This window comes from Mixophyes fleayi, chromosome 5 (assembly GCF_038048845.1).
Source record: "Mixophyes fleayi isolate aMixFle1 chromosome 5, aMixFle1.hap1, whole genome shotgun sequence".
NCBI lineage: Eukaryota > Metazoa > Chordata > Amphibia > Anura > Limnodynastidae > Mixophyes > Mixophyes fleayi.
This window is the reverse complement of record NC_134406.1, coordinates 104,015,487-104,031,054: the sequence shown is the minus strand read 5'-3', so window position 1 is coordinate 104,031,054 and position 15,568 is coordinate 104,015,487. Positions and strand designations below refer to the sequence as shown.

The window sequence follows — 15,568 nt, the reverse complement described above, 5'->3', positions numbered from 1 at the left end:
AGACTACTTAGCAAAAAGCATGTATTTAATACTATCTTCCGCTTACAAGTGTTCCGAAAAACGTCCACATCATTTTCGTGTGTTTTTTAGGGAAGACAATACATGGACATTTGAGTAGCTTTTGACAGAAAGTGTGATGGTCTGGGAGAGTTATTTCCCCTTTTAATGGGTATAGACTTCAAACTGTTTGTATATAATCTGTTAGGTGTAATCCCTACATGTTTTGATAGGCAATAGACTATGGGAAGTGCTATACAGATTACAATGAACTAGAGACTATAGTAAAAAGCAGTAGATAAAAGGATGTTCATTTGGGAAACACTACTATCCTAATGCAGGTCTGACATCAGCACAAGTTAGAGTTCTGAACATTTCCATTATGCCCTTCAAACTGTTGCACACTATTTACAGGATTTGTACCAAATGTGCATCTACTACCCTGCCTTGTGTACATTAGGCATGTACATGCCTTGTGTATCTACTACTGACTGAAGTTAAGGGTCATAATGTACACAAGGCAGTGAGTATGACCATATGGATTTGTATCAAGAATACCCCATTTTCGCTTTGTGGATGTGAGGGGCAGCAAAATAGCCTATATATTTCAATATTCTATATTCAACCTAATACAGAGATACATTTGTGTTACCCCATAAGAGGAAGTGTTACATTATGAAATGAAGAGTATGAATTTAATAAAAGCAGCCCTCTGCAGAACACTCACTCAGCCATGGGGCATTTCAACAAACTCAGTTCTCAATGAGAAACCAGACTAAAAATATTTTCACAGACCAGTAGTGCTTGGTATGAGTAAACTTAAGATTTACCACGTTATTCAGGGTATAAATATGTATATATTTCATACATGACATCTCTCCCGGAATGCCTGGGACACTCAAAAAATTTCAGGTAGGTCTCCCATAATGCCGAGAGCTGGGGGTTCTCCTACATCTGCCCACATCACTAAATTAGAGCTGGCATGTACAGGTGGAGTGGGCGGGGCGTCATGATTTGCGTCATTTTGGCGCCGCCCCCCGTGATTTAATGCTTGTTTGGGGCCTTTTACCACTGTAAAAAAGCCCAAAAACAGGCATTACGACAGCCCCTACACCCCTCCAGTATCTTCCGGCCAACATAAGGTTAACAAGTATGATATTTTTTTGTTATTTTTAATTACACAAAGCACAAACTATGAAAATATTCGCAACAGTCTGAACCCTTTCAATTTGTTGGATGCCTTCTTGAAACGTTAACGGCTATTACTAACCACCCGCAACATGCTGAAGACGGCGAGGAGTTATCTAGTACAGACTTCCATATTGTTTTACCCATAGCTACCTGCGTACTGACAAATACCTCCATCCAAAATTACTAGAAACAGAGGAATGACTCTAATGTAGCTTTAAACTTAAAACATACAGCTACATAAAACAATTACTCTAAGCATATAAAATTTGCCATTTTGATAGGAAATCCAGCAGTGATCACAAGCAACAGTTTCACAAGCAAAGTATATTTATTGCGCAACCTCTGAAAGTTTACCGCATCCCCATTAAGCCCTAAACTGTGCTTTTCTTTTATGTACATCATGAAACAAGTCCTTCAGAAGTTACACAACTAAATACGAAGATGATCAGACCACTACAGAGATGTATGTAGCTCAGAAACAGCCGAGATAGAGACTATACTACAGCATGCATCTCAACTTTCATCAGATTACTATTGTGATCACTCCTGGATAGAAGTACTCAAGGAAAATGTATCCGCAATGGAACATATAACTTATGGTCAACAGACGTATACCACGCTATATTAAAAGTATTCAGGTAAGTGCAAGCTTTCATTCATTACAATATTCATATTTTAATGGCAAATTGATTAAAACTACCAATTACCACCAATTTCAAAATAGTCTCAAATAACCTATATTCATTTTACGTTCTGCAGTCTAACACCTGAAGAATGGGCTTTGATCACTTCAGTCAATTTGATTTATTTATTTCTTTCATATAACAATCTAGTCCTTACAGATTTTAAAAAGGTGCTCTTTCACAATAGCATATATACATTTTTTCAATCGTTGCATTCAGGAAATGCTAGTGAAATGTAGACCTAATAATCTTGACTAGTACAGGAAATTGTACTAAAAGTACCCACAAGCTATAAAACTGAAAATCATAGTTACATGGTCTATCATGGGACACTTCATTTAAAATAAGCTAGACACCAATACATATGCAACGTTATGGTAAACTGGTGATACTTACACACTTTTTGCCGACAGGCTGATTTTGAGGTAAGGATCCCGGTGCAAGTACTGGGGAACCCGCAGGAGTGCAAAGTTCTGGAAATGGATTTGGAATTGCTGGCAAAGATGACGTGCGTGGCTGTTCCTCTTGGAGACGTCTGAAGATAAAGGAAAGACATCGTTTTTAATTATGAAATAAGTGTGTAGTGACCGCTGGCAAGTAATAGTCTAAGCCATTTATACAAATCAAATAAGATATGCATTTATAATTTAAGTGTTCAAGTCTATAAAATGCACTTCTATGTACAAAACTGCCCTCTACATACAATTTGGTTCACAGTTCTGGCAACACTTGAGCACCAATGGTAATGTTAAAGTCATCACAGATTACCATACGCAACCTTGCAAATAACAGTTTTAGAAGTATGGTCATTGCAAGAGTAACAAATTGTAGCGTTACATTTACAACCCAGTCTTGCTCAAGGATTTAATGGTTGCATGCAATCAGGCATTTCTTATCAAGCAGAAAAGAAATGCTAAAATGTTCTGGCTTTATGTCGGAGTTAATCTTGATGAGATGTAAGGGTGGGCAAACTAGCAATAGCAATGAGAAAGATGAACACAACCATGTCAGATATATTAGTTAATTTTTGTCCAAGTAGGTTATTAGGATTATTTATTTTAAGGTTTTTCAACTAGAGTCTGACCACCTAACTTGATTTAATCTTTACCTCCTGCTCATATGTGTTGACTTAGTAGCTAAACACATCTGTTTCCAGAAGATCTTGGTCAAGGCAAAGACTTATCCATCCATGTTATTGTGTAGAGGGTGAGTCTACATGCGACTATCATGATGCCAGAAGAGAAAGACAAGCAGAACACCACAGACCGATAGTGGAAGGAACATGAGCTCCAATTATTAATTGACTTTTATTTATGCAATAAAGTACAGAGAAATGATGCAAGGATCCCATCACACTAATGCAGGAAGACTGATGGCACCTGATCTTTAAACACTGTATACATCAAGCGGGTTTTAATTTGAGAATGGATCTTTGTCACTTGTACCTAAAGGTCTTTTAAAGGAAAGACACATGCTGACCCAAATCTATAAGAACAAGTGCTGGGAACAAAGATGGGTACATAAAGGCACTAAAACCACATTCTGGCTTAGTTAAAACTTCCAAGTACTATGTTATTTTTAAACAAGTCTGCCACTGAAAATCGTTGACCCAGAATGATTTCTATTCAAAGGCTATAGTAAGCATACTTGGCCACTCTTCAGGAATGTCCAGGAGATTCCGAATTCCAGGTAGGTATCCCAGAGTTCTAGGAGAGCAGGCCTTTTGTAGCATCCTGCCACTTCCTAGAGCAATGTGTGATGGTCCAAAAACAGTCCTTTATCTAAAAAAAAACCCGTTTGTTGCCATGTGCACCTGCTCTTTTTACACATGGCAACAACTATGCACGTACCAGCAGTGCAGATCTGGACAATTAAGAGGTATACACACCAGTATCCATGCAAAATTCTTAGCTTTTTCAAAGACAATGTGAAGCAGTTTGCTAAGCAACCTATAGTGTTAATTATTCTGTCTAAAAAAAGGTTGAATGCAGCATCCTTCATGAAAGACACATGTTCTATATATTAAAATCCACATTTCTAAGAAGTTCCTGAAAAGTTTACATATTTATATGAAGATTACTGATGGCTGTTACATGAATCATGTTTTAGTTTTGAAGGTAGTCTCCCTGCCAAGCAGTTTCAGATGATTTTTGGTTTAACTTGTGTGATTAAGATGTGGCGGCAAGTTAACAGTAAACTAACTTTACCGTCAGCGACACTCTTAAATCAGCTGGCATCTGCTTCCACAGCTTAGAATGTCTGTAAGAAGGCACTTTGAACAAAATCTTGCTGCCTTCAAACAAAATTTAGCAGCAGAACAGACTGTTCACCAGGTGAAGTTCCAATGATGGCCTTTGAGATCTGCTTTTGCCAGCCATTCCACAAAATGCAAAGAGCCTTGACTATCAGTCACTTTATTATGCTGTGGGCATGATTTGAGTACTATTTTGATCACTTGAGGCCACAGTCTGCCAGTGAAACATGCAAGATTTTACAGCTAAACGTGGAATAAGGCATCTATAAGTAAATAGTCCAGAAGGATATCAGTATGTCTGACACTGCGTACTCTGAGACTACAGGAAACAGCTCAGACCATCAATGGTGTTTTCTAGATGAAAACTGATGCAAATCTAGAATTTGAATGCTCTTAGGTGCTGACAGATTGAAGCAAAAAGCGAAGGGCACTAGGACGCCACCGAAAAATCTAAAGGCCACACCACTCAGACAGATAGGGGTCAGTTTGCGACACTTATTACAACAAATGTATTACACATCATAGAGACGGTTTAATTCAGTTCTACCAGTCTGTACACCATTGGAGCTAAACTCAAATTTACAACAAGTGGCTGGATGCCTTGCGCCTGTTTCAAATGGTAACGCTCCTAAAAGTCTCACCAAAATGTCAGTAATCCACTATTAGCCTACCTTAGTGTTGTACTTAGATCTGATTCCTAGATGTGATACAATGTCAGTTTGCAATAACTTGGCGAATATATGCTTGGGGGCAGCAAGTACAACATAGCGGGACCCTGGACTGCCTGTGCAGTGGGAAAAGTCACCAACCTCATGTGGCTCCTCCCCCTTGCTACAGAAGTTTGGCTTATTCGAATTGGTTTAAAGCTCTTATATGTATTACCTAGCATGAGTGTAAAACCAGTTGGATAATTATAAATTCCATAAATGCAAATGAGCAGGATAAAAATCATTTGATTGTAAGCTCTGTTTTAGCAGGGTTGAAAGGGACACTTACCCTCTGGTATTGTGCCTTGAAATGGTATACATTATAAATAGCAAATAAGTATCTGTATAGAAGAGTCATTGTAAGCCCCGACAAAAAAGTTTTCCCCCTGAGAAAGGGGTGAAATATCTCCAGAGGGTTTCTTCATCTTCCTCTGGAACTATAGATCAGTAACTCAAATAAGATCACAGGGACCCTAAACATGATCAGAACTATGGCTATTACAGAAATACTGTTCAATTAGCCAGAAATAACTGCACTTAAATATGTGGGGTTCCCTATGCAATGACTTCTTTAATAAATTAAATTTGCCGAGATGCAACTAAAATATTGCTCATCGAATAAAGAGATTTGAAAATTAACTAAGTAAGCAAAATCTTTTAAACAAGTCACAAATACAGTTATCAAGTTAGGTATAACTAGATAACTGATTGGTGAGCAATGTAGTTCAACCAGAGGAGGTGGTGGTGAATACTTGTGGTCGGAAGAAAGATCGATTATAGACAGGCGAGAGTGACTGCAAGAGCCAATTTCTTAGTGGTTTGCATTGTCACTCCCCATAAGCCAAGGATGGGCCATAAACAGCACATGCATCAGGGTCCTAGAATGTTGGCAGACCCGAGTGGGACTCAGCCATTTAAAATTACCTAGGCTGCTTATTTTGCATTGGTGCCTAGTAGAGATACTCTATCAATAGACCCAGATTCTAATTTGTGGCTTTCACATGTGTTATGTTTAATTTAAAAAAACAAAACTTTTTTTTTTTTTTTTAAATAAGCCTCACACTAATGTGCTCTATGTTCACCACTAAAAAAAAAAATTGTGGCAAACTTTAGAAGTTTGAAACACATTCATCTAACAGGTTCAAGAATCTATAGGTTGAGAATTGTAAGAGCACCGAAGAGAAGCCATAATCTCAAAGTTATGTCAAACACAGTTTGAAAAGTTCAATATAAATATACTCAAGACAAACTTTGGTAGCCAGTAATGTAGTGCATCCAAAGATGACAAGTTGAGTTTTGTTTTTCTAAAATCAAGAGCACTTGTAAAGTTTTAATTTTATGAAATGCAGGATTGGGGCCCTTCCTACCTTACTGCTTGAATTTGCATTGGTTGAGAGCGCTGCATCTTCTGTCTTTGTGGCATGGACGGAAGAGTGTTTGTTCCTGAGTTTGATAGCTTGCTTCGGTTTAGCTGACCATTTTTAATGAGTGGCACAGATTCCGACACCCTGCTGCATGTAGAGTATAAGCTGTCCAGCGAAGAATTCATATTATTAACCAGTGCCTCTAGATCAACATCATCATCTAGGAAATGAAATATAAGAACTACGTTACATTTTATGAAATTACTGAAGTGTAAACATGGTGGTTCTATATTACAAATCCATGAAATATGAAGTTTGATGTATTTCTGGAAACTTACACTCAAAGTGCACCTGTAAGCCCCCCATGTGGATGCAGCCATTTTGTTGGCTGAACAAATATCCATGAGAAAGCAGACCCAATGCTGTAATTCACATATAGGCAAACCCAAGTGGTCGCTAAAGGTTAGAATGACAATGTCATACATTCACTGTTTTTAATGGCTCCATAGTGTCCCTACATGGAGCGCCAGCCGGAGACTGAGAATCAGCTGTCAGCTTCTTACCTGTGAGGCTGCTCGCTTTATGTCTGATGTCCCAGTGTGGCACCAAGCTATGATGTCACAACCAAGCACCACACCAACAAATGAGCAGAGGCTGCCGCCCCAACCTTCTACTTTAAGAATTAGTGGAAACTGGGGCGCAACATCTGTACAGGGGGTTTGCACGGAGGCACAGTAGTCATAAAAGGTACAGATTCCAGAATTGGTAGGCTAGATTCTCATGAAATTTTCTTCAGTCCACAAAATGGCTACCTTCACTGTGGCAGGTACACCAAAATGAACTACAACTACTTCTATCCTAGCACTTTGCACATAACTACTCCATTTAAAGGCACTAGAAATGCAATTGGCATTTCTAGGTTAATAGAGTAAAAAATACAGAAGAAGTTTTATCAGTTGAGACTGAACTTATAACTTGCACTCTAAAATGTATGTATGATCTTTTATATTATGGCAAACTCGTTGACATCTGTCAACATGTTTAACCAGTGCCATCTCTAGGGCTGTGCAGGAGCAGCAACAGCAAAGGGTGCAAAACTGAAACAGGACACATGATAATATTTTTGGTTAAGTTAAGGGCTAAGGGGTGTCTGTTTTCCTTCTTGTCCCAGATAAGGAAAACATGTTATAGCTCCGAAAGTTGGGCGGCATGTCCAGATTGCTGCAGCTCTGCATAGCAGAGCAGTGGTGAATGGGTGCCTCACAGCACTGAATGGGTGATTTGGAGGTGGCTGAAGCAGGTCTGCGTTTGTAAGCCATGAACATGGAATGATGGGACACCATCATGCAGACATTGTCCCGATTCCCCAACTTCAAAGGATGAAGGATCATACATGTATTTTTATATTGTTCTACACTATACCATGTGCGTTTTATATTGTACCAATGACATTCGTAATTACTATACACTAACTACCTCCACACATAAAACTGTGATGCAATTACTTAAGTTCATACCTTGAAACACATTTCAAAGAGACACTTGGTGCCTATTTACCAAGCTTTAAACCAGGCCTGTCCAACCTGCGGCCCTCCAGGTGTTGTGAAACTACAAGCCCCAGCATGCTTTGCCAGTAGACAACCTGTTAATAGCTGGAAGGGCATGCTGGGACTTGTAGTTTCACAAACATCTGGAGGGCCGCAGGTTGGACAGGCCTGCTTTAAATCATGTGGCAATAGCTGTTTCTGCATATTTAAGTCAGCTACTTTATAAAAGCCTAACGCAGGCGATAGCATATCTTATCGCATTAAACCGCAGTCCCCTTAATTCTCAATGGGTACTGTGGTCTGGGCCAATCCAGCTCTGAAAATCCCTAGCTTTTCAGAGCTTGACACCGATGGTCAACGTCATCTGAAGATGGCACTGGCCGTTTGGCCCTATGGGAAGAGCATCGTAGGAAAGGGATCTTCAGATCCCTCTAAGACAGCCCTCGTGCTCTCCCCTCCATCTGAAAATAATGCATTAAGGTCACCCATTTGCATTTCAAAATATGGGTCGCTCCCGGAGTTAATGCTACAGTAAAGTCATAGCCGGAACAGACTTATCAAATGTGCTGTCCTGGGATTATTTTCTAATAAATGGCCACGAAATATCATCTGTTATTGTTGCAATAAGGGGTAATGGGGGGAGGATGGGGAGAATGCAGCCATTCATAAATAGGCCCCTATACGAGCCATATTGTTTATGACTGGGGGGGAGGGAATAGCTCAGTTTTCCCAATATATATCCCCTTTTTTTTTTTATATTATTTTTTACATTTATGAGTTGGAGGTTCATAAACTCCTTGGATTAGAATGTTTAGCTAGTTTGTTTGTATCCAGTGCACTCCATTTTCATTTGGGTTAAGTTTCTGTAATATGACCAATCCTGTCCTGATGCATAAATTCACACAGCACTTGTGTAGGTCAAGCTTAGACAGAGCACTCATGGATGGACTCTGCTCAGAGATTCGTAATTTCTGAACATGGTTTCTTCTACTGCCTTACATGTGTAAAAGCAGAACTGGAAAAAACAGTAACTTTTTTCTGTGTGAATAATGGCACTGGAGAGTGACAAGAACACTGCTAGCCTTCCTGTGTCTGTCTGAGAAATGGCGCCAGATCTCCAGGGAGGAAGGTATTTATGGAATACAAAACACGCGTAAGACGGCGATTACTTTTTGCCTCTATTTTAGTTGAGTACCGAGCCGACTCTCCCACATCCTCTGATGTGGGATGTTTGGGGGTGGGGGCTCAGTTTTCAGAAAACCTAACTGGAGCATTCCTAGTTTTCATACTACTGTTCTGTATTATAGGATTTGATGTCTTGTATCACAGATGATCATGCTCTTCCTCCCACATCCCCACCTGCCCATGTGCACTATGAGCTGGAGCAGACTTCATGCAAACAATTCAAATATAAAAAATACCACTGACTGAGAACTGAGCAGGTGTGATGCTATAGTACCCGATACCTTTGTAAGTTCCACCTTGTCTACAACTGGTGCTGTAATTTCAAGTGCGTAGAAGAAAAATGTGGCAAGATTCACATCAAACAAACACTTTGTGTGGTGGCTTATTTTAATAGCTGTAAAATGTAGGTCTCTGTTACTGGTGCAAGGAAAGGGGATTAGGTGGAAGGAGGAATATGCAGATTTTCTCAATTAAATTAACCACTATTAATGCAAATAAGAGCTGCTGTACGGCAAGCAGGAAGTTATGCATAGGAAAAGTGACTAGCTTACTCCACTTCTATATAGGGAATAAGATCTCCCTTGCAATTTGTCAGAAATGGAGCTAAATTGGAGACTTTTATAGAACTCAACATCATCATTACTATGTTGTAGCATACCTGATTAATGGATTTCTTAGGAAACCTTTTATTATTAATTTTGTCTAGTATGCCACCATAACTCTTGCATTGTGCATTTACAAGGCAGCAATGCTAATCATTGCAATGCACCTAGTGTTGGCCAGTCCATCCAATTTTCATGGAAGACATAGTGCAGCTTTAATTGCAAATTCTAGCAGACCACCACCTCATTGGTACATTGCCTACTTTAAAACTGGCTATGGGGGGTTATTTTTCAAAATACCTGGGAGTTCATCTTATAGCAGAACTATAGTCCCCATTCTACTCATTCTGCAAAAGGACAATACAGCAGGTGAAATAAGTATTGAACACCAATAGTTTTCTCAGTAAATATATTTAATGTGGCTAATGTAATATTCACACAAACTGTCAGCAACAACCCTTGCAGTCCACCCATGCAAAGAAATCAAACTATAGATGTCCATAATTTAAGTTTTGTGTAATGTGAAATGACACGGAGGGGGGAGGGAAGGGGGGTAGTATTGAACACACAAAGAAAGGGAGGTGCAAAAAGGCATGGAAAGCCAAAACACCAGCTGAAATCTATCCGTAATTAGAAAGCAATCCTGCCCGCTGATTGAGCCACAGTGATGGCCTATAAAAAGGTGTAATTACGAAGGTTTCTCACAAACCTCTCATTATGGGTAAAAGCAAAGAGCTCTTTTGACCTTCGCCACCTTTTTGTTGTAAAACATACTGATGGCATTGGTTACAGAAGGATCTCTAAACTCCTGAATGTTCCAGTTTATGGCCCCAACAGTGTTTACTGGAAGTGGAAAGAACATTTCGCCATAAACCGGCCACAATCGGGTGCGCCTCAATTTCTGTGTTTAAAAACAACTGATTTTTTTTTTTTTCAACCAGGGACCATGTGGAAAGCTTCAGAAAGACCTGGAATTAGCAGGTACAATTGTTTCAAAGAAAACAATAAGTAATGCACTCAACCGCCATGGCCTGTATGCACGCTCACCACGCAAGACTCCTTTGCTGAAGAAAAAAACATGTTGAAGCTTGATTAAAGTTTGCTGCACAACATTTGGACAAGCCTGTGAAATATTGGGAGAATATATTGTGGTCAGATGAGAGCAAACTTGAACTCTTTGGATGCCATAATACACACCATGTTTGGAGGGGAAATGGCACTGCACATCACCCCAAAAACACCATACCAACAGTGAAGTTTGGAGGTGAGCGCATCATGGTGTGGGGATGTTCTGTACACAGTACTCACATACTGCATGTGATTGAAGGATGAATGGAAAAATGTACATACATTCTTGATTAAAAATCTACTGCCATCTACCAATGCTGAAGATGAAATGAGGGTGGACATTTCAGCAAGACAATGATACCAAACACACAGTTAACGGGACACACTATTGGTTTCAGAGAGCGAAAATAGAGCTGCTAGAATGGCCCAGCCAATCGCCTAACTTGACTTCAATTGAAAGTTTATTTAAAGAGCTAAAGATCAGAGTTCACATAAGAAGCGCACGGAACCTTCAAGATCTAAAGAGTGTTTGCGTTGAAGAATGGGGCAAAATCACACCTGAGCAATGCATGCGAATAGTTTCTCCATACAGGAGCCGTCTTGCAGCTGTCATTGCCAACAAAGTCTATTGTACAAAGTATAACATTTCTGGAAGCTTGTTAAATAATTTTTTTCCTGTATAATTTTCACATTACACAACGTAAATTATGGACATCTATGGTTTCATTTCTTTGCATGTGTGGATTGCAAGGGTTGTTGACATTCGGTGTAAATTTCATTACAATAGCCACATTAAATATATATTTACTGAGAAAAATGTTGAAGTGTTCAATAATTTTCACCCTCTGTATATAATTGGGGTGGATCTGCAAAGCAAAAGTGGAACTGAAAGATTGTATCGCCTGAACTTTGCAGTTGTGCAAAATGGACTGTTCTGCCTCAAAACTGAAATGTCAATCAGTTTTGCTTATTTTAAACCCTTTAATGGCAGAGAACAAGTTACAGAAGTCTAGAGGTATATAAACTATTCTTGGTCTATGTGTACCGCCACTCAGCTATACAGGTCAGTAGGTTGTATTGTTTTTTATTTAGCAGTTTAGGTTGCAGTGAATGCTGCGCCTGTGGATTGCACATGGCATCGGGCTGACTTAATAGATTAAAAGTTCACCGACAGGTTGGGCTTACTTGGTCACCTTATATTGTGCAGATGGTTTTACAAACTTGTCTTGAGTTTTCTTTCAGTAACCTTCAACCTGGCTCTTTCACTGGCACATGCTTTCTTAATGGTGATGTGTAGCTATAGGTTCCTCCCTGTTCACTTTGGATTACAACCACAGTAGTGGGATGCTGAGTTCATCATGGCACAACTAGCTGGCAGATTAGAATGGTTTCTGAATTCCTGCAACATACAGGTAAGAGCTGGTATGGGCAACAGTGGCTTAGTGGTTAGCAATTCTGCCTCTCAGCATTGGAGTTAGGAGTTTGATTCCTGATCATGCCCTTATCTGTGTGGAACTTGTGTGCTCTTCCTGTTTTGCATGAGTCACCTCTGGGTGCTCCTCCCACACTCCGAAAACTAAGGTCAATTTAATAGCAGCAGATTGACCTACTAGTCACTCTGTGTTAGGGAATTTACACTAAGCCCCAATGGGGCAGGGACTGACGTGAGCGAGTTCTCTGTACAACACTGTGTGGAATTGGTGACACTATATAAATAGCAGATATGTTCTATACCTGCAAGATATGATGCAATCTATAAATAGAATATAATACCATTTTATTTATATAGCGCCACTAATTCCACAGCGCTGTACAGAGAACTCGCTCACATCGGTCCCTGCCCCATTGGGGCCTAGTCTAAATTCCCTAACACAGAGACACGCACACACACACACACACACGGGTCAATTTGTTAGCAGCCAACTAACCTACCAGTATGTTTTTGGAGTGTGGGAGGAAACCAGAGCACCCGGAGGAGACCCACACAAACACGGGGAGAACATACAAACTCCACTACTTTAATTATTCTTAAGAGTTGTTACACACCATTAAATGGTGGCGATTGACACTAACACAGTTGGAATGCACCATCTATATAGCACCACAAATCCCACAGCACTGTACAGAGAATATTGTCATTCACATCATTCCCTGCCCCATTGGAGCTTGCCGTCTAAATTTCCTAACACATACTAGTGTCGATTTTATCAATTACCAATTACCCTACCAGTATATTTTGGAGTGTGTGTTCTCCCTGTGTTTGCGTAGGTGTCCTCTCAAACTCCACACAGATAAGGCCCTGGTCAGGAAGTATGACCCCAGTGTTGTGAGCCAGAAGTGCTAACTACTAAGCCACTGTGCTGGCCGCTATACATGGTTCCCCTATGCCACCCTGTCAAATGCAGTCCTCACTGGACCACCAAGGTGAGTGAGTGTTTTAAAATACATTTTTACTTTTTACATTTTATTTTAACCCTTACTCTATTGACTTAGTGTAACCCATACCCTTAGGCATGTTGTAAAAAAAAGAGGACCCTTTCACATTTTTAAAATGAGCACTAGCTGCAGTGTTCGACTACATAGCCTAAGGGGCCTATTTAATTACCAGGGTTTTGCCCCTGTCAATGTCATTGCAACAATGAGGTTTTTTTTAAAGAATTTTATTTAAAAAAATCATCCGTGGACAGCTTCTGATGGGAAGCTGTCCTGGTGATGACTTGCCTTTCAAATCCGGTTACTAGCAAAGCCACTCTGTAGGTAAGCTGCAGTGAGAAACTTGATAAAATTGCCCACTCTCCTCCGGGTTACTATCCCAAACCACAGTACCTCTTGACTATTATGGGGACTGGTTAATGCGGTAGTTTACCTAATGCAGGAGATCTCCATCTCCTGAGTTAGGAATTTAGTAAATATTTTACTTGCATAAAAAGCAGTTTCTGAATGGTTTAGGGCTTCATAAATGGATCCCTAAATTTGTAAGTGTTCTTGGTTTTAGTTTCATTAAGGTGCCCCTTGGAACCCCTGCAGATTCAATAATACCACTCAAAGTTAGACCTTGGCATCCTAAAATCATCTGTACTAAGGAATATAGCAAGTATATCCACTTTGATCTAGGAGGAAGACTTGCAAATCCATGGATCCATACCACTTACAATAGATTTTCATTTTATCTGGTAAACAAAGCTTTCACTAGTATTAAATGTGGTCCTAGAACATCTCTTACTACATGAAGTTGTAAATCTCATGTTTACTTTTTTTAATTCAACTATGTGCTGCTTTATATTCTGTTCTGTATAAGCAACATTTCCTTTACTTCTAGGCTGTTGAATGTGGAGTTCTTATAACATTCATTACTGCTTTTTAAGCCCGAGTAGATTGGCTTTTCTGGCACTAAAATCTGCTGAAATGTAGACTAGGCTGAGCTAGTTATGTACAACACTCATATACTATTTATCCATTCCTGGTAGACACAGGTCCCTTTGTGGAGCAAGGTAAATGACTATATTGTTTAAATTTACCTTTAGAGCAGAGAGGATGTGTAGACCACTACTGATGAAGTGATTGTGGTTTCATTGAAACCATTGCTAATTCGGAAGTTTAAAAGACTGCATAAATAAGGCTTCCCCCATGCTGTCTTTTCCCAGTTGGTTTGGTGCCAGCCCATTTCTTTTTCAGTAAATTCACAGGCTATGTACAGTTGAACAAAACACTAATTGTTATGAAGGTGACCTTCAAGATAACGGATCTTCTTTTCAATCTTCTGCATAAAGTGGGGTGATGTAATTTTGCGTGTTCAGTCAAAAAGCTGGATTGTCTGCATTTGCAGCATGTTAGTCCTCTGTTTGGCTTACATATTTAGGGCCAGGAAGCTTTAAATCTATTTGTCATGACCTATTTAATGGCAAATGCTGGCTTTTAGCTTATACTTGGCTGATGTGTATTGCAACAGGTGGGCTGCACATTTAAACACTATCTGACTTAAACTGAAACCAATTTGGATTTTCAGTCACTTGATCACTCATGGCTGTACACAATTGAGACCACTGATTTTATACTGTTTTCTTCAAGTTCATAGTAAACGTTATTTTCCCATCAACTACTCTATATTCCAAAAGTGATATGAGTAAGGAATTCTACAAATCAACTGACTAACAAGATTATTTTTTTTAACATTTTGAAGAGATGGGTACTTTTGCCATGGTCAGAAAATCTGTACATATACACAATTGGCACTCCAAGATATGAAATATATTAAATTTTGATAGCAGCTACTTCAGCTCAACAACAAGCAAAAGAGCAAATCTAAAAATGAAAAAAAAAAAAAAATGATTACTGCACCGAGTGCTCTCTGGCTCTTTAACACCGAATAGATGCATATGATTCTAATGAACTGCATACAATATAGCAATAAATGTTTCCTTATATGTAATCCTTTTAAAACAACCCCAGGTTAAAACTCCAATACAAAGACAATGATGAATTCCTAAGGAATATAAAAGAGCCACACGTGTAGAAATGTTTCCAAGTATTCTCAAACCGTTAAACACTTAGGGGCATATTCAATTCCAATCCCGATTCGCGCCGGAACGGCCGCAAACCTAATCCGCGTTACCGCAATAACGTGGATTTTTGTTCGCAGGGCTGCGTACGAAAATCCACGTTATTGCGATACCGTATTACCGGTAGTTGTGCGCATTTTCTGCGGTAACGCGCGTTACCGCGAATCGGATCGCAATTGAATATGCCCCTTAGGGGCGTATTCAATTGTTGGCGGAAACGCCAAAAATCCCACAGTCCGCGCACGATTACCGTTATTATGGTAATCGTGCGCGGAAAAACAGTTAATACAGTAATTTACTCGCTGGATTTCAGCTCGCAGCTCCCTGAGCCGCGAGCTGAAATCCAGCTACAAGTTACCGTATTGACTAATAGTTTTTCTGCGGCGCAGAACAACAATTGAATATGCCCCT

The 15,568-nt window shown here is 39.6% G+C and overlaps 1 protein-coding gene across 5 annotated transcripts in view; it reads right to left on the bottom strand.

Annotated features, from left to right (window-relative positions):
- Positions 1 to 15,568, bottom strand: part of GRB10 (growth factor receptor bound protein 10) — a 146,882-nt gene that overhangs the window by 54,763 nt on the left and 76,551 nt on the right. For all 5 annotated transcript variants that reach the window (XM_075212637.1, XM_075212633.1, XM_075212635.1 and 2 more), the window contains 2 exons: positions 6,200 to 6,416; positions 2,268 to 2,406 (listed from right to left, as the gene is read on the bottom strand). In XM_075212637.1, the coding sequence (XP_075068738.1) occupies positions 2,268 to 2,406; positions 6,200 to 6,416 (356 nt within the window). The remainder of the gene's footprint in view (positions 1 to 2,267; positions 2,407 to 6,199; positions 6,417 to 15,568) is intronic.